The 23,272-nt window shown below is 44.3% G+C and overlaps 3 protein-coding genes across 3 annotated transcripts in view; 2 read left to right on the plus strand and 1 right to left on the minus strand.

Annotated features, from left to right (window-relative positions):
• Positions 1-3,000: 3,000 nt before the first annotated feature.
• Positions 3,001-6,449, plus strand: LOC133011359 (type-2 angiotensin II receptor-like). Its single transcript, XM_061079083.1, has 2 exons — positions 3,001-3,265; positions 3,811-6,449. Exon 2 carries the CDS (start codon positions 3,874-3,876, stop codon positions 5,131-5,133), a length of 1,260 nt encoding a protein of 419 aa, XP_060935066.1. The 5' UTR covers positions 3,001-3,265; positions 3,811-3,873; the 3' UTR covers positions 5,134-6,449.
• Positions 6,450-9,029: 2,580 nt separating this feature from the next.
• On the plus strand, positions 9,030-11,964 carry LOC133011986 (SH2 domain-containing protein 1A-like). The gene is made up of 3 exons (XM_061079937.1): positions 9,030-9,433; positions 9,756-9,819; positions 11,330-11,964. Exons 1-3 carry the CDS (start codon positions 9,297-9,299, stop codon positions 11,597-11,599), a joined length of 471 nt encoding a protein of 156 aa, XP_060935920.1. The 5' UTR covers positions 9,030-9,296; the 3' UTR covers positions 11,600-11,964.
• Positions 11,965-13,170: 1,206 nt separating this feature from the next.
• The window catches only part of tenm1 (teneurin transmembrane protein 1), a 165,317-nt gene continuing 155,215 nt past the window's right edge, over positions 13,171-23,272 (minus strand). The window contains exons 31-37 of the mRNA XM_061079393.1: positions 21,892-22,136; positions 21,055-21,197; positions 19,148-19,359; positions 18,354-18,655; positions 17,191-17,897; positions 15,761-15,903; positions 13,171-14,738 (exon numbers count right to left, since the gene is read on the minus strand). Of these exons, the coding sequence (XP_060935376.1) occupies positions 13,983-14,738; positions 15,761-15,903; positions 17,191-17,897; positions 18,354-18,655; positions 19,148-19,359; positions 21,055-21,197; positions 21,892-22,136 (2,508 nt within the window). The 3' untranslated portion in view covers positions 13,171-13,982. The remainder of the gene's footprint in view (positions 14,739-15,760; positions 15,904-17,190; positions 17,898-18,353; positions 18,656-19,147; positions 19,360-21,054; positions 21,198-21,891; positions 22,137-23,272) is intronic.

The raw sequence follows: 23,272 nt of genomic DNA on the forward strand, positions 1-23,272 counted from the left end.
GTTTCACCCCCAGGATCCAGATTTTCCACAGCAGACCTTGCAAAGGATTCTGGTTCGCGGTGGTTATCTTCCCAGGGTCTGCCTAGTGTAGGATGCCCCCTCCATCAAATAAACACATAGCACATTTATCAGCAAAAACTATAAACACAACTATTATGTAAGCCATTTAAGGGTGTTGTGAATATTGCATATGTTTACTTGTGCACAACATCCTCCTCTTTGTGTGTGTGTGTAAAGTAGTTTCCTGTGCCTGTAGATAAAATCAGTTGAATCTGTTCAGCAGAAATATGTTGCAAATGAAGCACAGTTAGTCTTACATGTTCTTCATTAAAAAAGAAATAGATATAATAATTAGATTGGTAGTTTTGCAGACCACTGATACATGGGCTGTTTCACTGTTTTGGTTGCAGCCAGAGCCACAGTAATATAATAATGACATCTTGTTTAATGAGCTCGGAGGAAAGAAAAAAGCATTTTAACAAATTACATAGACAAAGAAATTGAATGTCATGCTTTTAATTCAGAAAGAAGAATGCTGGGAATTTTAAAGTCCAGTAAGGGCTGTGAAAGTTGAGGTTTGATGCTCTCTGTTCTATTGCTCCTCTTATCTGCTCCTTGTACACAAACACGCTCCCACACATGCTCAAACTGTTATTCACTCTGCCGGCCATGCAACACCCACGGCAGATGTTGAAATTGGTCGTATAACAATGCCTTAGAAAGTGAAAAGAGCGATGTGCTCCGCAAACCAATTGAATTGATTGAAGTTAGGATAAAGGGAGATATTGTCGGTCTACGTGCTGAGAGAGGTCAAAGGATGACAAACACAGACACGTCTGAGATAAAAACAAGTGAAAGGAAGAGAGACAGAGTTTGCACAAGGGAAACAGAATCCGATGAAGTCTCTGGCACTGACATACTGACTATATATAACAATGGATGCGACCCTCCACCACAGTGCATTAAAAAAACTCTCCACTTCCTCCTATTATCCAGAGGTGAATTCAAAATATCCTGGATAAGATTTCTGCCATACTGTGCATTCAGAGCCAATGTGCCAGATAGCGACCAGGGGATGGAGCCGAGTTAGCGAGGTCGCCGCTGCCAATCATGACACATGACATTGTTTTCATATCTTTAAATAACTAACTAAAACCAAAATGAAGACCTGAACACACATCAATGTGATCAGAACTACACCGAGAGAAACCGTCTTGGAGAAAAGTTTATTATTGTGTACTTTGACTTTCTACTGTGGTACATGTCACACGAAGGAGGCGGGGTTTAAATGGCTTCACTTAAGGGAGCAGTCATATCCTCCAACTTTATATACAATCTATACAGTCATACAGGATTATAGCAGTAATGGAAGAAGTAGTTAAATGTTATAAAGCAGTTATAAAGTCTACACGATTTTAGCAGCTGCTGCTGTAAATTATGTGTTGTGCACCAGCATGGCAGCATGCTCACAGGGATGCTAACCCTTTACCTTATTGTGCTAGCGTGCTAACATTTGCTAGTTTCCAATATACATAAAGTACACCTGAAGCTCAGAGAATGATATTAATATTCACAAAGTATCGTACAAATTAATATTTTGACGTGATTGTGTTGTTATTAAAGATGGAACGATGCTGCTGACATGGCTGATATAACACATATACATAATACATAATAGAGTAAAAGTATTATTACAAAAACAATTACACAGAATAATTTCCGTCAGAGAGTTCTACCACTAATATATTTGGGCATTGATTGGTCTTCCTGATGTGTGGACATGTAAGCAGGACTTATATTGTAGGTGGAAGCTAATGTTGGGCAGTGAAGTCACAAGCACCTCAGAGTTGTATTCAAGTACAGTGAATGAGTGAGTGTGGAGGCAGAGACAGTTTCTGTCATCGTCCATTTCTATCGGCCAACAGGTCGGGACAGAAATCTGTGAGAACATCTGCACATACCCAGCATGCTAGTGGTGGATGAACACTGCATTAGGAAGTTTCCGTTTTGGAACTCGTAACTAATCGGTTTTAACAGTTTTGCAACGTGCAGCACATTCCCAGTTTCCTCATGTTCTGCGAGTGGGCAGAGCTCTTGATTCACGGCCCTGGAACCCACCGCTGTCTGCCTCACCTTCATCCATCATCCTCACTGTCAGCTTTCCCACGACTATTAGAACATGTCACATCCTGATAGATAGTAAATGGAGCATAGTGCGTGCATACACACACACACACGCACACACACCCACACATTGAACACGCATGTAAACAGAGGCAATTAGGTTTCGTCGATGTCTGCTTGCCAGGCTGAGATTAAGTTCATGCAGTTGCACAAGTATTGAAGCATCGACGCTCACGTGCACGTGCACACGCGGCCAGAGTTGCGTGCTCACACAGTTGATCAAAGGAGCCGTGATGTAATCAGTCTCAGAGCTTTGCACACATCCCTCATTAACTTACACCAGGGGCTTTAATGAAAAACCACTGGAGGGAATCTCCTCTTTCTCTCCGTCTTCCCTTCTCATCTTCTCGTTCACTCCCTGCAGAATCTGCTCGTCCTCCTCCTCATTCATCTTCCACACTGGGCCTCCCCCTCCACTACCTCCCCCCACCCCGCCCTTTCCTCTGCTGGCTTGACTTCCACTGAGACAGAGTAAATATTTCCCATGGCTTATGTGACCGCTGGCAGGAGGACTGTGACACAAAGTGCGCGGCCTCCGCTAATTAACGCAGAGCATCCATTCCTCCGGTCAGAGGCCCCATGTGGGGACATGTACACCTCAAACAAACTTTGTAATGTGTTCAGTCTCTCGGGACACAGGGTTTTAACTGTAACACACATCTTGACTTGGTTTTCTTAGTTTTGGCCTTTTCTGGTAGAGACTCTGGGACAGAGAGAAAAAGGGGAGGACTGGATCTTTTTCTCTCTCTCTTCCTCTCTTCAGACTGGCTTATGTCCAGGTAAGTCCAGCCCCCTTGGTAAGGATGAAGGTGTGACGTATTGCAACTTCCTTCTTGTGCAACAATCTTGAGGCTCCAGGGAGCTATAAGACCCCCCCAACCTCCTCTGGTTTCTCACAGCCTCCAATCTGTTTTCTCTAACACACACACAAACTCACACACACACTCACAAACACAGAGGCATGACATGGTCCGGCACCATAGATTTCACTAAGAGGGGTCGAGGAGCAATTGTCAAGACATGGATTTTAGCGAAAAGAAGCACTGAAGACATCTTCGGACTGGACGCCCAATAACTCCAGGTAAAATGAATTCTTCAAATAAATAGAAATTGTATAATAAGTCTTGGTTGATTCGATTATGCATAACTTCTCTTTTCTACCACTATTTCAACCTTCCTCATGTTATTCTTTGTATTGGAAAAAGTTATATAAAGATTCCATTTCCCCCTTGCTTCAGATTTTTCTCTCTTTTTAATAATGTGCTCCTCTGCTGCTGCACTGGCCTGTAATAGGATCAGTTCCAGTGATCTGTAAAGCTGTTAAAGCAAAAAATTAAGGTGACACTTTCTTTGTCTTCATCATGAACGTTTCAAAAAACGTAATCTCAGTCATTAAAACAAAACAGATACTTGGAGAAACCAATAAGCAGCCATCTCATTACAACCCCCTCGAGTGTATTTCATTACAGCTAGAGTGGTGTAATGTATTATTGCTATGATTGGTTATCAAGGCGGGCAGCTAATAAACACTCGAGCCGACAAAAAGATTATGATGAAGGAAAACTTTCTCTTCAGCCATCAATAGCAGCCGCATTTTAAATACTCCCTGTTTTGTTTTATTTCCAGCTGACCTTGGAAAACCGAGAGGAGGGAATTCAAATTGTGTGACGCAACGGTTCTGCCAGTTCCATGATGGATATCACATTCGACCTCTCCACTTTCAACTCCACCTCCTCCCCTTTATTAACCACGAATGCCTATCTGAACACCTCTATTGCCCCCTCGCCCGACCCCTGCACAGACTGGCCTCCCATTCCCATGACCACGATCATCCCGACCATCTACGGCATCATCTGCGTGCTGGGGACTGTGGCCAACACCTTGACGGTGTCCGTGTTGGCCCATGGAAGCGCCTCTAGGAGAACCGTAGCCAACACCTTCATGCTGAACCTGTGTGTGTCCGACCTGCTCTTCCTGCTGTCCCTGCCGCTGTGGGCCGTCTATTACTCCCGGGGCTACAGCTGGCCCTTTGGCCGACTGGCCTGCAAGATCTGTGGGGCGCTGCACAACCTCAACCTCTACGCCTCCATCTTCTTCATCACCTCCATGAGCATGGACCGCTACCTGGCCATCGTGCATCCGCTCCGCTCCCAGAGCTCGCGGGACCCCAAGCGTGCCCGGCTCACCTGCATCCTCGTGTGGGTTCTGGCGTGTGCTTGCTCCGCCCCCACCTTCGCTCTGAGGGACACGCTCTACATCCCGGGGCTGGGAGTGGAGGCCTGTGTTATTTCCTATCCCGATCACACTTGGTATCTGACCCTGGTGTGGATGAAGATCATTCTGGCTTTCCTCCTCCCTCTGGTCGTCATCACCTGTTGCTACTGTGCTATTGGTAGGAATTTGCTGGGTGATACAGGGCTGTTAAGAATGCAGAATCGGTCCCACACCCACAACATGCCCTCTTTTAAAGAGTCCCACGAGAGCAGCAGTAAAACAGAGAGACCCCCGACCCCCTTTGTGAGCCCCAGCTCCAGTGGGGGCAGACCCAGGGGGCTGGAGCGGGTCCTGTGGACGGTCATCGCCGTGGTCCTGGCCTTCTTCCTCTGCTGGTTTCCCTTCTACTGCGTCACCTTAATGGATCTGCTGCGAAGCAACGAATGGCTGGACAGCTGCTGGGTTAACTGGACCATTCACAACCTCACCCCTCTCACCCTGTGCCTGGGCTTCTCTAATTCGGCCATCAACCCTGTGCTCTACTGCTTCATCGGGAACCATTTCCGGGGCCGCCTCGGGAGCCTCTGCAAGGGCCTGTGTGCGTGTTTGAAGGCCCGCGGGGAAGATCACAGCCAGAAGCGCGGCGGCTCCTTCAGCACCAGGCTCAGCTCCTTCTCCCGAAAACTCAGTGACCTAAAAGACTTGGCGATTGTGGAGCCCACTAGTCCTGCTTAGTCAGCCCCCAGAGGAGATGCTCTCTGCCCTCCACTGGCTTCACACCCCTTAAGAATGTATGTCAAATGACTGCTGAACTCCACTGAGCACGGATGTGTGAGTCAGAGCTGGAGCTGCAACTGACTGAGCGAAATCCCTGCCGACGTCAACTCTGCCCTACAAAACTAAAAAAGAAACGCTAATACATTAAAGACAATGTCGAGAGAAATGGTTGACTTGATTTGATGCTGTTCATCGGAACACGTGTAACAGATATGAACACAAATATAATCAATTTTTTAACACTCTTGCTTGGGACACTTTAAAAGCAGTGACACGACAAAATGAGAACGATGTGAGAATGAAAGCGATCACTTGTAGTGATGAATTATTCGCAGACAGCAGCTTCACAGAGCATTGTTGAGTTTCAGCTCATTGTTTTTCTGCTTCACCACCAGCTTCACTGGTTCACCCGCTCTGCTCTCATGGTGCCGTTTTCAGCTGTGTTAACTCTGCACCACGTGCTCGGCCCCAAACTGCTCACAGACACTCAGTGACTAACTGGTGGAACTGGTGGAGCATTTAGCAGCCAGATATTTCCCTCAGGCGATGGAAGGGGCACAACAAAATGAGGCTGTGAAGTGGACTTAGACACACACAACTTTAAATGGATGATAATGTCGCTAAGGAACTGTTTGCTAACAAGTTTTTCGTATCAACTTATATTCAAAGGTGATGAAATGTCACGACATGTCTCTGCTAAGCTCAAACTTAATTTTATCCTCACAGAGCAAGATTCAGCTACGCCTCATTCAGTTGAGATAATAAACTAGTCAATTGATTTGGACGCTAACATCTAACAACATCTACATCTAAGTTAGTTGGTAACCTAAATTTTGCAGAAGACCTTGAAACGCTTAAGGGATATTCACCATCTACTCCTATATTCAGAAACAGATAAAGTGTATAGGTAAGAAAGTTAATTTATCACATGGTCTTAATAGGTTTATATCCCTCAAACCTCACATGCATTATATTTTCTGTGAAATGATTTACATATTGTAAATAGTATATAACCTTATATTTGTTTATGTTAAAAACAAATTTGCTTTGTAGGGCGGAGCTGGTCAAAGGATGAATCAGCAGAAGCTATGTATTATAAATGGATAATTATTACTAGTTACTTTTACTGTTATTTTTAGGACCAAAATATTTGAAATGTAATCATGTAACTTCTAACATTTGTTTGATATTATTCTCTGAAGATAGTTAAAACAGAAAAATCCCTGTATTTCATTGACTGACTGAGAAATAAAGTCAAGAAATATTTCTCTGAAGATGCCGTTTCGTCTTTTGACATTTTCTCTCCTGAAACATGGCGTCAACTTGCATCAGTCTTAAGTGAAACCCATGTGAGCCCTTTTCCTTCAGTTTGTATGTTCTTTCCCCCCCCCAACCTGGGAGTGAGAGTGCTGGGATTACTGTCGGCCTGGCAGACGGACATTCACCCACCCCCCTGTCTCTCTCGCCTCCCCCCTTTCTCCTCCCGTCCTCCCAGAATGCCTCACATGGATTCCGCACATATCAAGGCCAGATATCATAATCTCATACTAATGTCCTTATGAAGCATTCCAGTCAGGGCCACTAGTGTTGGCTGTGGGAGCCATGCAGCTAATCAATGATGTATCTCTGTCTGCTATTTGTGTCCAGTATAGATCGGCAGCATTCTGCATTGACCCTGGTCTGTGAGCTGAGAGCCGATGGGGGTTCGGTGTGATTTTGGAGAGCTGCAGAGGCCTGTGAGATTATAACACACTAGACCCTTGAGTGGCTGACGCACTGAATCCTCTATGTTCCTGTCTAAAAGCTGAAGTGGTTTTGTGTTTCTCTGTTTCATACTTACAACAAAGATAGTCACCACTTCTGCTTGAGGCTCCTTGCAGGAGATTATTTCCCAGTTCACTTCTCAGAACGCTGCCTCTGGGTGGCGCTAACGTGCTGCAGGAGCAGTGACTGAGACGCCCCTGGCTGCTTAACCAGACAGAACCCCCGAGTCCCACCGCTCATGATCCCTTTGAGCCGAGGGAGAAATGGCTCTGACACAGACTGATGACTCATGCAGGCTCCATTTCTGAATGTATAACAACAGACGTCTTCAGCAAACGCTGCATTAATAAGAGCCGTGAGCTCGGAGAACACATAGGAGTGGTGGAACAACACAGTTTGCTTTTCTGAGGGGCCTTTTGCAGGAGGTGGTCTGTGTGGTCATGGCCATAGTCTAAATCAGGAGCATCCATATCCACAGGTCAGCTTAAATTAACAGGTGCTGTGCCGCCATCTTGGTAAAAACCTTGGTGCTGCAGCAAACCTTCAATGTTTCAATCAGCAGATCCTTAATGAGACACAACAGCAGCGGCAGGACAGATTGCAGGATGAGCTGGATGCTGCTCCACATGTTCATGTCAGCTGACGCCTCACTGTCCCACAGAGCAGGTGTAAGTGTCCTTGACACATGTTTCATAGACGACAGAGCAGTAGTGTGACTGAAGACGTGTGTGTGTGTGTGTTGTGTGAACGAACGTGTTAAAGTGTGGACGTGTGTTACGTGTGAGGAGAAGATGTGAGCTGAGAGAGCGAAGAAAACATTAACTTAATATCTAATGTCTTTCTCTGACATAATATGAAACCAACATGTGAAAATGACACGCTATTGATATAATTAAACTAGAAACTCTAAATATATTTTATTTTACATAATATATCATGTTTTACCTAACCAAAATTAAATGTTAAATTTCAAGTTTTGTGGAGGAAAATAATCAAGTACATATACTCAAGTATTTTACTTAAATGCAATCCTAGGGTATTTTTACCCACTTCATTTCACTATATGTGGTAAATGCTTTATTATTATTTATACTTTTTAATCAACTAAAAATATCTGTCACATACAGTGACTCATCGATTATTTCATTATTTTCTATAGAAACGTTTTGAATGTAAAGTTTATTCAACTTTGGAACCAAAAAAGTTGTTGAGTGTGGGAACAGTGATTGGTTGATGTTCTCTTTATGATAGAAATAATATGTCCGATGAAGGTCCAGCACTGAAACGTCACGATAAAATATGTCACTGCAAGTAATAATAACAATAACAAATAGAAAATACGTTTGAATTAATGTGAAAATAAATCTGATTTCACCTCAGATGGTTTAAGTGAAACAAATATTCTGGATCCAAAGAGGGAAAAATTGTCCAGTATTTCAGGAAATACTTCAAATTTTTTCCAGAGTTTATACATATTTTTTAAACTTATATTTATGCTTAAGCACTAACCTAATACAATAAATTCCATGTATGTGTAAACCTACTTGGTAATAAAACCTAACTAGGAGCCAGTTGACACTAGTTCCACCTCAATCAATTGTAACATTAAACTGCTGCTTTCACACAAACATTAATACAATAATCACATGTAATAAAATATCAGTCATAGTCACATTTTAATGCAATTATCTGTTTTCTGATAATTCTTTCTTCATATTGACTTAGAATTTTAAATGTGGGACTAACTTCCTCCACTGAATGGTGCTCGTCACTGTTCATGTACATTTCTGTGTAAACAGACAAAGGAAGCCAACTTCTCTTTATGAGATAAAAAAAGAAAAAGGTCTCCAGATAATTGAGCTGAAGACATTTTAAGTCACTGCGTAACAATAAGGTACATTGTCCTCCGTGAGACGGTCTGTCAAGTTTTTTTTAGCCCTCTCTTCTGCTTTCTAATGTTCTAAAATTCAGTTCCAAACTTTGAAGTTATTTCCTGTTGAAAAAAAAAATTGAACCATTTCCTGAGAGAATCACAAACCCACATGTGACAAGTGTAGAGAGAGAGAGAGAGGAAGACGGAGCGAGCACAGTGTCTTAAAGGTTAGAGGTTAGACAGAGCTGCAGTCGGGTCACGTTGAAGGAGTGGAAAAATCAGAGCTCCGGCAACCAGGGACATGTGAAAGATCGAGAAGCAAGTGTATCCAATGAGAGGCCTTGTACCTGAGCTCCCAGTCTGTGGCACAGTGGCAACAAACGGGGTTGACCTGCAGTGAAGGAGGTTAAGACGAGAGAGAGAGAGACAGAGAGGACGAGTTGACACTTGGGAGCAGAAAAAGCAGATCTGGAGCGGAGGTGTGATGGAGAACCTGCCCGTCTACCACGGACCGATCGGCAAGGAGGAGGGCGAGAGGCGCCTGGCCCAGGACGGGCGGAACGGCTCCTACCTGGTGCGGAACAGTGACTCTGTGCCGGACGTCTACTGCTTGTGTGTGCTGTGAGTACCAAACACAGTATATCTGCTTCTTTTAAGCAATTACTGGAACCTCAATAGTCACAGCAACTCATTTTCTACTGTCATAGAGATTATTGATCTTCTCACATTTAAAAGCAAAATAAAGGCACAGAGGGAAAAACAAACCATGTGAGTGTTAAGTGAAACTAAACGAAAGTGTGCCGGCCTATTTTTCAGTCCCACAGGAGAATGGTGGTGACAGTAAGGGTTTATTCTATAAACTTGAAAATGAACTCAGGGTCAAAGATGTGTGTGTGTGTGTGTGTGTGTGTGTGTGTGCGTGTGTGTGTGTCTGTGTGTGCAGGTGCAGGGGATACGTCTACACATACAGACTCCATAAGGACGACGCAGGCTCCTGGGCTGCAGAAGTGAGACACTCCATCTTATTTCTTGCCTTTACAGCAGCTGTGACTCCTCTCGCAGCCTGAAACCTTTCTGGAGCAGCAGAACAGCTGCACATCCGCCGCACTCTGCTCGCTCTTTATTAGTTCCAGAGGTTGTTCTGGTGCCAGTTTAATTCAGCAAGCTGTGAATCTGAAGCAAACATGTTCTTTCCCTTGAGTGACGGCGCTGAGAAATGGCTGCATTTCCTTTTTTCTTTTTTTCCCCCCTTCTTTCTTCAGCAATAACCTCCTCCCCCATGCAGCCCGAACCCCAACTCAAATTTAAGACACCACAGAATCAGCATATACTCCCAGAGATGGGGAAACGTAGAACTGCGTTTGACAGCATTTCTGATGGGATGTGTAATTGAGCACCGAGGGCTGGCAAACACCCAGAGACGTGAACGTATGGAGACATCTGAAGGCTGCGTGACTCTCTGTGACAACGAAGATACACGCTGTTGTAACTACATTTTACCCCGCGCTCATTCTTACTGACAACATCGAGCCAGCAGATAGAGGCGAGGAAGACTTACACGGATTTCACTACAAGCTCAATAACGCTTTCCATTATTCATGTGCAATATCAGTCACTTTAATGAAATATTCCCGGGAACAGAGGTAACACTTGTGGCCGGAGACGGAAACATCCAAAGTGCTCGTGTGGGAAGTGATCTCGGCTGATTAAATCATTCTTTAAACACATTCAAACACGATTCTCACAATATCTTATACAACGTGATTGATGGGACACAATAAACCACGAAAAGTCCTTACTCGACAAAATGATACAACTTCAGAGAGGTTTCGAACTTTACAGTTTAGAAATATTAAATGAGCTGATGTGGGTGCTGTCAATTAGATATAATAATAAATCTCTCATGGAGAGGAAGGAAACTGTCGCATAAGGAAACACAAATCTCTTTGCTGCAGCCTAAGATGAATTCTAATGTTTTTGTATTTGCTTAAAGCTGGAGAGATGATGGGATGTGAGCGTCTTAGGTGTCACATAGAAATCTTAAAATAAAGGCTTTTTGTTGACTAACAATAAATATATACATATTTAAAAAAACACAAGCCCAGGGGAGTGAATGCTTTCAGAGGCAACAGCATCCTGAATATTTCCAAATTTAGCTTTTAAACCCCTCGAGTATATTCTCCATCTGGGTCTATAGTCGTTTTTACAGCAATTATACATGCGGCTTTCTTTTGCATCATATTATTTATTGATATGTGTCCTGTTAAGGTCTTGAATACAAGCTCAGTGTGAACGACTAAATAATAGCAATGATTCTCAGCCCGTCCCTCTGCACAGTGTTTCTGTCTCTGCACATTTCATGTCTCCTTTAAGTTGAATAGAGCTCATTTCATGTCCCGTCCACTTCATTTACCCCCGTGGGGTTTGATGTTGAGATGGAGAAGCTGAATTCTCTTCAGCCTTTTTCCCCCTTTCTTTTCTTTTCTTTTCTTTAAAACTCTTCTTCTTGTGTTTCAGACATCTCCTGGTGTGCAGAAACGATATTTCCGGAAAATCAGGAACTTGATAACAGCTTTCCAGGAGCCTGAGCAAGGAATCGCCATGCCCCTGCTCTACCCCGTCACAGCTCAGAGACGGGCTGAGGGGCCTGGTAAAGGCCTGTCGCCGGCGAGCAGCGACCAAAATGTTTACCAGCAGGATCAGCCGCAGCTGCAGCAAACGCCGCCACCAAAGCAACACGCTGCTAAAGGACAGAGAAACAGGAACCTGAAGACCGAAGGGCGTTAAAGCTTTTCTAAACAATGACTTCATTGTAAACACAATACTGTACTGGCATGGAGCCCACTGATACATTCTATTCACTGTCTCTTAAAGTAAAGGTCATTTTTTTCTAATTAAGCTGCTTAATTTTAATCATGTAGTCGCCTGCAGTGACTCAGATCTTAGTATCCCTCAAATCTCTCTTTTTCTTCCTTGCATATGCGGCGCAGAGCAAGAGCCTCATAACTTTCAGGGATGTGATGTAAAATATTCAGCGGCTCAAACATTAATATCCATTACTGAGCGCGCCAGCTGACAACAAATATTGTGCTCTGTTTTCTTAATGCAATTCAGTTGTGTGAATGGCAAGGAAAATAAATGATATTGTTTGAAATAAACTCTTTTAAATGGGGTCACGCATACACAAGCAGCACACTCACACACGACCACAAACACACACACGACCACAAACACACACACACAGGAACACACACCAACCCGCCCGAGCCTCCGTCTGACATATAATGTGGAACAAAAATTAAATTTGACATATTGAAGTGCTGATTTCCATGAGGAGAGTGCTGACTCCTAGAGGGGAGTGGGGGGTGGGGTGGGGGGGTCTGTCATTCATTTGATCGACATTACTGGCTCCTCGTGAAAAAAAAGTGAGTGAGAGCAGCAGAGAGAGCAGCAGGAAGAAGAAAAGAGAGAGAGAGAGAGAGAGCGAGAAAGCATCCATTCAGCGCAGACCATTCTTCAGTGCAGCGGTCTCCTAGCAACCGGACCCTCCATCTTTTCAGCACCGAGATGAGGTTGGACAGTATCTAGTGGAGCATATGGTTTAAGAAGGGAAGGCGCATCGCCGCCGATCGGCAAAGCGCTGACGAGGAAAACGTATATCACCTGCTCGCAGTCAGAACATATGCAGCGTGCCGCTCTGTCATCCGCAGCCCAGGAGGAGACACACACACAAACAATTAATGGCGGGCAGATGGCGGAGTGACGGTGGGTGGGGGGGAGGCGAGCGGAGGGGGGGACAGGCAGACGGACCGCGAGGAGGATTAGTGGTAGCGAGATTTAAGAAAAAAACAACCAACTTCTTTACTTTCTTCTTTAACTTTTTTTTGGTGGGGAGCCTTGGAAGTGGTTCACATGTAGTCTGATTGGCGTTTCCTAATGAGAGGAGACAAGCTGCAGAGAACGGCACAGCCAACTCCAGGTCCTGCCCCTTCTGCACTCACCACCCACTCACTGAGCCTCAGCTGTCACATTTCTTTTTAGCTTCCTCTGTGCTTCTTTTTCCTCCCTCCTCCTCTTCCTCTTCTTCTTCTTCTTCTTTTTTTGCTCTGACAGACGCAGCTTTCACATGCATATCTGAGTTCGAGCCATAATGATGGGGGATAATGACGGCACAGATTTGAAAAGTTACAAACTTCCTAGAAACAAGAACAAAGAGGGCACAACAAATGTGTGGAGGGAAGGCGCAGAGACAGAAAGAGAAGACACGTGTGAAAGAGAGAAAGAGAGAGGGAGCGGGAGCAGTCAGAGGAGAGAAATAATAAGCAACCAAAGGCTACGAAATCCCAGGGAACGATCGGTTAATTCACACATAATAACTTTAATCAGCATTGTAACCCAATAAAGTCAGATTTTTCAGCGAGAATATTTACTATAGCCATTTATAATTCTTTGCAAAAAATGTAACTGTTTTCCTATTGATTAACAATACTGACACTTACTTATGAACAACAGAATTTCCAGTTGAGCACTTTTTTTCAGTGTGAAAGCACTGGCTATGTACATTCTTGATTTTAGTATACACACTCATACAAACTACTGTTGGATCACACCAGGGGTGGAAACCCCGTCAGGTTTCATTCTCTAAAGGGGAGTGTCAGAGTCGACAAGGCCTCTCTTACACAATATGTAAACGACAGTATTTCCGAGGTAAACCATGTAGGGACTCAAATGGCAACCGGAGAGCTCTTGGTTCGAGTCATGAAGAGGATTATTCACTGGCAATCCTACAAAGTCTTCATCTCTACAGTTCAGTGAGTTTGAACAGTTCGGACGCGATGAACAGTGTTGAAACAGCGAATGACAGTCGAGTCCGTCAGCGAGTCGGTCAGTCCCAGGCCAGTTGGGATACAAAAAGCAAAGCCACAGCCAAACCACACTGCTTGTGCCACTGTTAGAAATCGGCGAAACTGGACAATAATAATAAAATACCATCATTTTGTCACAATTAAAGGCATTTGGAAATCACTTTTTCCTTAATCTCTCTTCCTCTTCTTCTTTGTCGTCATCTTCTCTCTTTTTTTTTGATACAGAATAGAAACAGTAGAACAAATCAGAGTAGAGTAGAAACGGGCAGTCTTTGGTGGGGCGGGGGGCTGCTCCTGTGTCTCTGTTACCTGCCCCCCACCTCGCTTAGTGTCATAAAGTGGATGTTGGAGGGGCAGTCGGACAGCTCCGGCTGTTGCTCTATAGGCAGGGAGTAGTAGCCGTCGTAGCCCTGAACGCGTCCGCCGGTCAGCAGCTGCTGCTTCTCCGCCTCGCTCCAGGCCCGGCTCCCCGCGTCCCCTAAATCCACCCGCTTCCTCTCCTTCTCCCAGGCCGCCTCCACGGCCCTCTTCCTCGCCTCCTCCCTCACCCGCGCCCTCTCCTCCTCCTCGTTCCCACCGTAGCGCACACACAGGCACAGTGCCCCCTGCTGGAGAGTGATATCGGCGAAGCGTCGAGTCCTGCCGTTCACCGTGGCGCTCATTTGAGACACGCTCACGTTCACGCCGTTCTCTAGGACGCGACCCCCGACACCCAGGCCCGGGGCGAGGTCTTCTTCGATCGGCCGTGTCTGGAGGAAGTGGTGGGTGTCGCAGCCGTGCACAGTGAAGCTCAGGCCGCTCAGGTGCACGGCACCATTTAAAATGGCTGCCACTCGGCGGCTGTCCTCACTGGCTACGCCAATGACCTCCGCGCTGACCCGGCCGTGGGAGACGGCAAATCGGATGCTGGGGCCGAGAAGCGAGGGTCTGGAACCGAAGGGAGGAGGACGTGTGGGTCGGTGGCAGGTGGAGCCCACAGGCTCAGAGACCAGAGGTAACCTGTCCAGAGAGATGAAGCTCCGCAGCTGCCTGCGCATCTCACACTGGATCCCCAACACCACCTGACAACCACAGACACACACATACACACAGGTTACATATGGATTCAGAAAAGTACAGTAGCAGTTTTTACCGTTAGATCAACTAGATTGAGTATACATACATTTACCATTTCGTGATATTTTTCAGCCTCAACCACAACCATTTCTATTACAAATTTATACAACAGTTTTAAGTTTCAAGTAGAAATATATTTAATTCTAAATGATATAAATGGATTAAAGCAGCCAATCTTCAAAATTAAGAAGCTGGAAGCAAACACTTACTTTAATGAAAATTAATTATTCATCAGAAATTATTTTTTTTACCTATTTAGTTATTTGTTATATGACGAATCAATTTATAGCTAAAAGTGATATGTAAAAAAATCTCATATTTAATGTATTGATCCCCGTCACACATAAGAATGAACCAAAGTCACATTTACATCAGTGTCTTAAAGCTCAAGAGAAAGATGTCCTGCATGAATACTTCAAAATTAGAGAAATGAGTTTAAGTACTTGAAAGAAACACTTAGATGAATACATTGTGTAAAATATATAATTGAGTGAATTTGCGAGATATCTTAAAAAAGATGAAATCTCCAGTCATTCCTGAGAAATACTATTTCGTCATTTATATTACTTTTTTTTTAAATTCATTTTTCTTTCCTCAATATTTAAAAAAATATGTTTTTATTGATTATTTAGTTTATGATACTTGGATTCCAGATCACATTTTATTTCATAAAGTCACACCTCCCCCTACTCAGTCACACCTACCTACACCCATACAAAAGTGTATATGAATAATAATTGTATATATTTATAGTATACGTGTAAAACCACATTTTTTTATTTTGTCATCAAAATTTAAATGTATTTAATTTTTCGACTGAAAGAGAAAAGAAAAGAATACAGGCACTAAAAATGGTTCTAACAAATAAGTGTGGCTTAATCCAAGGGAAAACTAAACAATCTAAAGGACACAACTTGAAACGTGTCTTTCTTGTTGTGCAGTTGATTTAGTGATAAATCAAAGTCACCTTGCTGGTGTCCCAGTCCTGGGTCTTCGTCTGGGTCTTCATTAGTTCATACGTTTGTTCCATCCTGCCCACCTCAGGCTTTGGGAAGCCTGGGACCACGTTATGAAGCTGGAAACCAAAGAGCTGCAGCCAGCTACCAATGTCTGGAGGCACACACACACAAACAGAGAGAAAATTGTACAGAGGGGAAATGTTAGAATATTGTGTCCATACTGTGAAGAAAGCAGAAATTCACAAGGCCAGAGAAACAACACCCAGGAAATCAAACAATATTTGAGAAGCATATGCAGCAGAGACAGGACGGCTGGCGTTTCCCTCACAAACAGGTTCTTCCTGTAGTAAACAATCATGGTGCAGGAAAATGTGACGGGCCAAATGAATGTTCCATTAACCAGAGGGACACAAGCCCCCGCCAACCTCCTATATTCATCCTCTGACTCCTCTTTCCCTCGCTTTGCCTGAGTTTCTATTTTGTCTCTCGGGGAAATGGAATGTTCTTGACAGACAGAGGGAACAAAACATAACAAGCCTGTGTTAGAAAACAAGATGATCACAGACATGGCTGTCCTTTGTGTTGCCGGTGCTTTCTGCCTGTCACATCTTTTCTCTCTGCTACATGGCTTACCTGTGGTTAGCTGTGGGCCGTGTTCACTCACTCTTAATGGCAGATGTTCCTTGTGGAGGTGTGTTTGTGTGGGAGTAGGTGCAGCTGAGTGAAATACCTGCCTGTATCTGACTGAGAGCCGGCGTGCAGCAACTACTGTGTGTCAGTCTGAGACCCTGGTGTTAACCAAAATGCTTCCAGAGATCCAATCTCTCAGACCACATTGTGGGACACATGTGGCCACACTCTCCACTGAGTGAACGCTATTGAGTCAGGGCCGCCCGCTCAGCTGACGTCATCTGACCCACAACAGTTTCACAGTTTTTAACAGTTTCAACAGTTTTTATGATGAATCATATTTTTCCGCTTCAGTGCGCATATGTTGATTTATTTGTAGCCCCCGCTGCAATGTCAACACTGACCAAAACACAGTGACTGACTTTCCGTTAATTGGCGTTCTTCATAGCAGAGCTGCACGAGATCCATTCAGCCCTTCCGTACCCCTCTCTCTCTCTCTACTTCTTGTTCGCTTGTGCCGACACACAGTGTCATTCTACACCTTTGTAAACTCAACATCATTTAGTCTTTGCAAACACAAAAGACGTAGGTGATTATTTGTAAGAGCAGGGGAAGTGTGATTTGATCATAAGTGGTCAAAGGATTTTCAATACCAGGTGTGAACAGACATATTTGATGGTGGTACAGTGACCAATTATGATTGGATCTCTCAGGACAGATGTTATTACCAGGTCTGAAGACTGGGTGTTGGAATTGACAGTGAATGAGTGTCTGCGTGTGTGTGTGTGTGTGCTCGTGTGAAGCTCACCTGTAGTAAACTTTGTCACCTCCTCCACCCTCCCGACTGGACAGTTATTTTTGAAGGCGTACAAGTTAAACGGCTTCGGCTCCCTGCTCAGCTCGGCCCACAGTTCATGATTGGGTGAAGTCCATCGACCAGCCAGCATGTCGTAATCCCGCCTGCCCAAATGAACCAGTCGTGTGAGAGGATCGTACAAGCCTCCGTGGAAACCTATCACAAGCTGGAAGTCAGGGTTGGTGTCCTGATAGACCTCTCCATAGGGAGTGTAGAGGATCTCTTTGACCAGTCGCCCCCTGCTGGAGAAAACTGCCCTCGGACTCCCCACGCTGTCGCAGGCCACGTAGAACTCCTCCCCGCTGCTCAGCTCCATCGCAATAAGATGGCCCTGGAGGTCGTAGTACAGCGACGTGATCAGATTGCTGCTGTGGTTGTACAAGTGGCTGACCCTGGTGGGGTGTGACAGGTCAGCATAAAAGAACTGCAGCTGCTCGCCCTTGCTGCTCTTGGTGGCCACGCGCCGACCCAGCCCGTCATAGCGGTACCACACGGTGTGCTCAGTCATCCGGTTGAAGACGTGGGTCAGCAGGCCGTTGGAGTTGTAGTCGAAGAGGTCATTGGCTCGCTGGCGGAGGAAGCCATCGTCGTCTACGCTGTACTGCAACTCGCCCAGGTGTGTGATGCGGTCTCTCTGGTCGTAGCGCAGTGGAGTCAGTCTGGACCAAACACATATGAAATTGAATTGTCTGACATTAACATATAAACACACTAACGTGCTTCAAATAATAATGCTAATGGTTACCATTTTAAAAGTTGAACCATTCACGGTTTAGGTTTTGTATGTTATCATGATACCATTTGCTTCTCAGCAATGAACAAAAAGTACTAGTGTCACTAGAGTTGATATAGGTATTTCCTCTGATGCTGGCGCTGGATTAACAATTCACAAATAAAAACTACAATAGTCAACCCTCAGATTTGGGACCTGCTGTTTTTTTTACACATTAGTAAATCACTGAAGTTATTAGGGCTCTTTGACTTAGGACCATGAATGTCTGTATAAAGTTAACAGCAATATATTAAACAGCTAATGAGCTATTGGACCAAAGTGATGGCTCGACTGACCGACTGACCTCTAAAGGATAATAAATAACAACATGATAATGATTTACCTAGCACTGGTCCCATGGCTGAGCAGGTTGATGTTCCCGTTGAGGTCGTAGCTGTAGCGCCACTGCGGCCGCTCGTTGACTGAAGCGCTCTGCAGCTGGCTGTCTGCGTCGTACTCGTATGTGTAGCGGGTGACGTTGCTGTCCACGCCCACCCTGATGTCACAGGTGGTGGTGCGCCCCGCGGCGTCGTACTGGATGGTCATCCAGTAGGCGATGGATTTAAGTATCTCATACTGGACCTCTACCACTTGGCCGTAGGAGTTAAACACCTTGGTGTGCTTCATCAGATGAGTGGTGATCACCTTTATGACCAAAGACGACACGGGTTAGACATGCACCCAAACATAGACCTAAAATCTGACTGAAGTGCTTCATGCAGTATTATAGCTGGATGTTTTTAGAAAAGTATTGCAGTATTTTGAGGTATTTTATGCAGTGCTTTGTGGCCATGGGGGGTGCACTAAACGCAACACTGGCACTTAAGTGTTGGTGAATGTGTTAGCTAGCAGTTAACAATGAAACATACTCATTCAGTATTCATTCATATTTTATGATATTATAATGTCTGAGGGAAACGTGTGACTCTTCTGCTAAATGATGTTGTTTGTTACAGCACAAGTAGAGTACAGTGTGTTCATCAGACCGCAGTAGATTGAGTGCTTGTGTGGTAGGAAACAAGATTGCTGAGATCAGTGAGAACAACATGAAAGAAATAAAGACTCACTGAATACCAGACTGCTGGAAGCAAATCAATTCAGGCGGTTCAATATTTTAAGAATGAGTACTTGGCCTACCTGGTTGAGGTCATAGAAAATGACGCTAAACTTTCCAAACTGCTCGACCCGTCCTGATACGTCAACGTAGCGGTACAGATCTATCGGCAGCGGGGTCTCGTTGATGACTGCCTGCATGCTCGTCACTCTGAAGTTGTTGTAGCTGTAGTCGAACCTGGCGTTCACCAAACCCTCCTCGCTGAAGCGGAAGATCTGCCGACTCGTCAAGGGACCTACGCAGGGCAATCAGAGACCGAGAAATCAGGCAATATTTGAGATTGGATTACACACATTAGCTTGTGGACTGCGCACGTAATGCACATGCACACACAGCACTCACAGTTGGCACTTGGCGTTACCCATACAAGCCTGCCTAATTAATTCAAATCAAGGACTAATTCAACATCATTAACACAGACACACGCGGTGCGATCCATTCAATCTTAACTATCCCCACACCTCTGTGGCATTTCCAATGGTGACCTTTAATATGGAGAGATAATGAAATCTAAAGACAATAGCCATGATGGGCCAATGTGCTTCTTAATGTCAGAACATCAACATTAACAACACCATTCATCACCTCTGCTGCTCGCTACTACAGCTCATGGTCCATTTGGAAAGAGGCCTGCTAATGAAACACCATTACGGTCTATATGGGATGACTCTGACTGCAGTTAAAATGACTAAGTGTTGAGCGTTGGAAATTATAGATAGCTGGATCAGTGTTACATTTTTCTATTTTTATTTTCTGTGGAATGTTGATTCTAAAACCTGCGCTAATGGGAAAATGGCAAAAGCAGTGAGAGTGAGGTGGAAACTGTCCTGCAGCCCTGGGGAACTCGCAGTCTGTTCGTCTCGCTTCTCTGCCTGTCACCTCCCCAAGCTGTCATATTTCCTTCTCCTTTTCTGTTCCTTCACTCCCTCGCTTACCTCTCTATATCACTGACTCTCTACTGTTCTTGGTCCCTTACTTTTTTCCCTTGCCTCATCTCAAGAGACAATTACTGCTATCTCTTCTCTCTTCAAGCCTCAGCTTGTTCTGATGAAATAAGATCAGTTAAAGGAAGGTGAGAATCTATTCACAGTCAGGGCAATGCGATGAGAACACGCCCGCACGCACACGCACACGCAAACACACACACACACACACACACACACACACACACACACAAACACACACACACCTCCCAGATAAGTGCCACCTGATGACGGTGAGCCAATCACAAAGCCACATGAAGGGAACCAGCAGCAGAGAAGAAAGTAGAAGGAATTGGTGAATGTTTTAACAATGTTGGCTACAGGGGCTAATTGATGATCATTCTCACAATCTCTGAACCACAATGTTTTTGATTTATTTTCTGTATCAAAAGACAAACAACTGTCATTGGATTTATAATTGATTTCCTGTCTGACACGGACATGTAGGAGTGAAAAGCAGAGAAAGGTTCCCATGCAGGCATGCAACACAAATGTAGCATTTCGACACCTTGCGAATCATAAAAGTAAAAATGTATATTCAGTTGCCAGTTCACTTTGATCAGGCTGAGAGAACGTGGCTCGGAGGCAGTGGGTGGTCTCGTATTTACTGCTGTGGTAGACCACAGTTTCTTTCACTTGAACATGCGCAGCCTGATTCACATTTCTAACCGTGGCTGTGTCAGCCTCTGCGTGAGATGAAATCACACTTAGGCTGACTCAAAGTCAGACTCCAGAGTTTGATACTGCAAAAATCCGGCTCAAGATGTATGATTGTGCAGTTGTGTCACAGTACAGATGCTTTGAGTTGAGCCCATAAGACGATCTCACGCTCAGATAGATGCTTTTAAATTATCCATTTACAGATGAGTCATTGCACATTGTAAATAATTTAAACGTGTGGCTTTGGGTCCCTTGAGTGTTTGTGGCGTGAGTGCATGTGTGTGTACCTGTCTGTCTGTATCGTATGGAGCTAATGAAGCCGTTGTTGGTGAGATGAATGGTCTTGACAGTGCCAGAGGCCTCGTCATAAGTGAAGGTCACCAGGGTGGAGTCATAAACCACCTCAGAGAGCCGCGCTGCTGGTGTGTACCTTAAAAAACAAAGTCAAATGAAAACAGAACAATTTAATCAACAGATTATAAATTAGTTGTGTCAAACGTTTCTACTAAAAGGGTAAAATGCACAGAATAACACATTTGAACTGCAGTATCAGTAAACATGCTACACCTCATGAATAATACAAAGACCACCGTGGGCTGTTAAGAAACAAGTTGCATCACCTTTCAAACATTTCATCAAAATCAGAGCGGCAGCCGTGGCAGTTATGGCCTTTCTTGAAAATGGGCCCGTTTATTATAGTGTCCCCGTCAAGCCAATGAGTGTTAAAAAATGTTAAATGCCAGAACGCCGCCAGAATCCGTCCTCCAGCTTTCATCCAAATCAGATCGGCGGCGTCTGACATAGTGTGATGATAAAACATGTGACCTTTAATCCATGTCCCCCATTAGTCCAATCAGTGCAATTTGTAAGGACAGCTGGGTTGGCCTGGCACGTTCTGGTGTCGGCTACACTCGGGCTTTTTACGGTTTGTGAGATTAGCCTTTCATTTGAGCACCTTCATTAAGCCCATCAGTGTTATGTTTTGATATGCATGACGATTGTGCCAAGATGTGTAATAGCTCCGAGCTTCACCAGAATCAAAGTCACCTCTTTCCACACTGCATTGGCTCCGGACCTTTACTGATAAAACTGACAGCCATCAATGTCAGTGATGTGAGTCATACCTGTAGATGACACTACGCCCCGTTCCCAGGTACTGGATTCTCATCAGTCGCCCATCGAGGGTGTAGTCCTGCATGAAGGAGGCCTGGCTGTCGGGAGGCATGTAAATATTCCTGTAGTAACCGACGGACAGGAGGGACTGCAGGGTGTGTTTCACCATGCTGGGCATCGTCACGGCAACCAGACGGTCCGTTTGGTCGTATTCAAAGACGTAGCGCCGCTGGCTATGCAGGAGCAGCATAATGGACTGAAAGAAGACAGACATGTGCACAGTGGAGTTATAACAACTGCAGTTTGAGAAGCTTCTCCTTTCTCTGTCTGGTGTATTTCCGTATTTCAATGTCGTTCTTTGAAAAGCGTTTCATCACCGCAACAGGTCAGAACAAGCAACCTTAGTTTCAGCTCGAGGTCTTCACAGCTTTTCAGACAAGCTTTGAAAATATGAGTCTGCAGCACTGTGGTTCCTGGAACAGTCTGAAGTGATGTTAAACACTTTTGTGCAAAAATATTCTTCTGTTATAGTTAATTCATTTTTTCATAATATATGCAGGTTAGCTCATTTCCGGCTGGTTCTGTAATATAGGCTAATTTAAAGTTTTGTCTTTTTATCACAACCTCATACGAAGTATATTTCAGGCTTAATAACGTGTCATTAAATATTTCAATTAATTCAAGTACGGAAATTATAATCTCTGGTAGCTTCCGACTTTGTCACACACTTAACTGAGCATACTGCTCTTTGTGGGTTTTTGATCATTAACAAAAATCGCAGGCACTGTAAAATGAGGGCTTGCTGCAAAATCCACTTTTTTTTGAAAATCTAATTGCAGATCCTTGAAACTTGAAGTTCACTCCACCAGAATGAATATATCGTGTCTGCTCTCAGAGCTGTGTTTTCAATGTGCAGTTTATAAGTGCAGGTCGATTTTAGTCTGTACAATAACTGACCTTCAACAAAGAAACTTTACCGCAGACGAGAGCCTCACTCTGCAGACTGATTTGCATTTATTTTAAAGGAACAGAAACCATTTGATGCCTCAAAGGAAAGAAAAAATACAAATAATATGGCTTAAAGTAAAGCTCTGTAAATCATTTTAATGTGCTTTCAAGTTCATACTTTGGCACTTTGAGAGTGTTACTTTTGGTTTCAGGTGATTGCATAACCCATGTAGCAGCAAACAGACAAAGAGCAGAGGTGTGAGAATTATTTTCTAGCAGCAACGACAAAAGCAGGCGGATGAAGAGGCCATCACAAAACAAACTAATCTCAGAATGACCCTTTGCATGAACTCTGGAGAACGTATCCAAGATGAGGTCTGGACTGTCTCTAGAGGTTGCCTATCGCATGTGAAAAACAAGGCAGTCCGAAACAACAGAAAAATC

This window comes from Limanda limanda, chromosome 10, assembly GCF_963576545.1.
Source record: "Limanda limanda chromosome 10, fLimLim1.1, whole genome shotgun sequence".
Classification (NCBI taxonomy): domain Eukaryota; kingdom Metazoa; phylum Chordata; class Actinopteri; order Pleuronectiformes; family Pleuronectidae; genus Limanda; species Limanda limanda.

Excerpts from the sequence above, each read along its gene's own strand:
- LOC133011359 (XM_061079083.1), top strand. The coding sequence starts at position 3,874 with ATGATGGATATCACATTCGACCTCTCCACTTTCAACTCCACCTCCTCC.
- LOC133011986 (XM_061079937.1), top strand. The coding sequence starts at position 9,297 with ATGGAGAACCTGCCCGTCTACCACGGACCGATCGGCAAGGAGGAGGGC. Across the intron at positions 9,434-9,755 it reads GTCTACTGCTTGTGTGTGCT|GTGCAGGGGATACGTCTACA; the intron begins GTGAGTACCAAA and ends CTGTGTGTGCAG. Across the intron at positions 9,820-11,329 it reads CAGGCTCCTGGGCTGCAGAA|ACATCTCCTGGTGTGCAGAA; the intron begins GTGAGACACTCC and ends CTTGTGTTTCAG.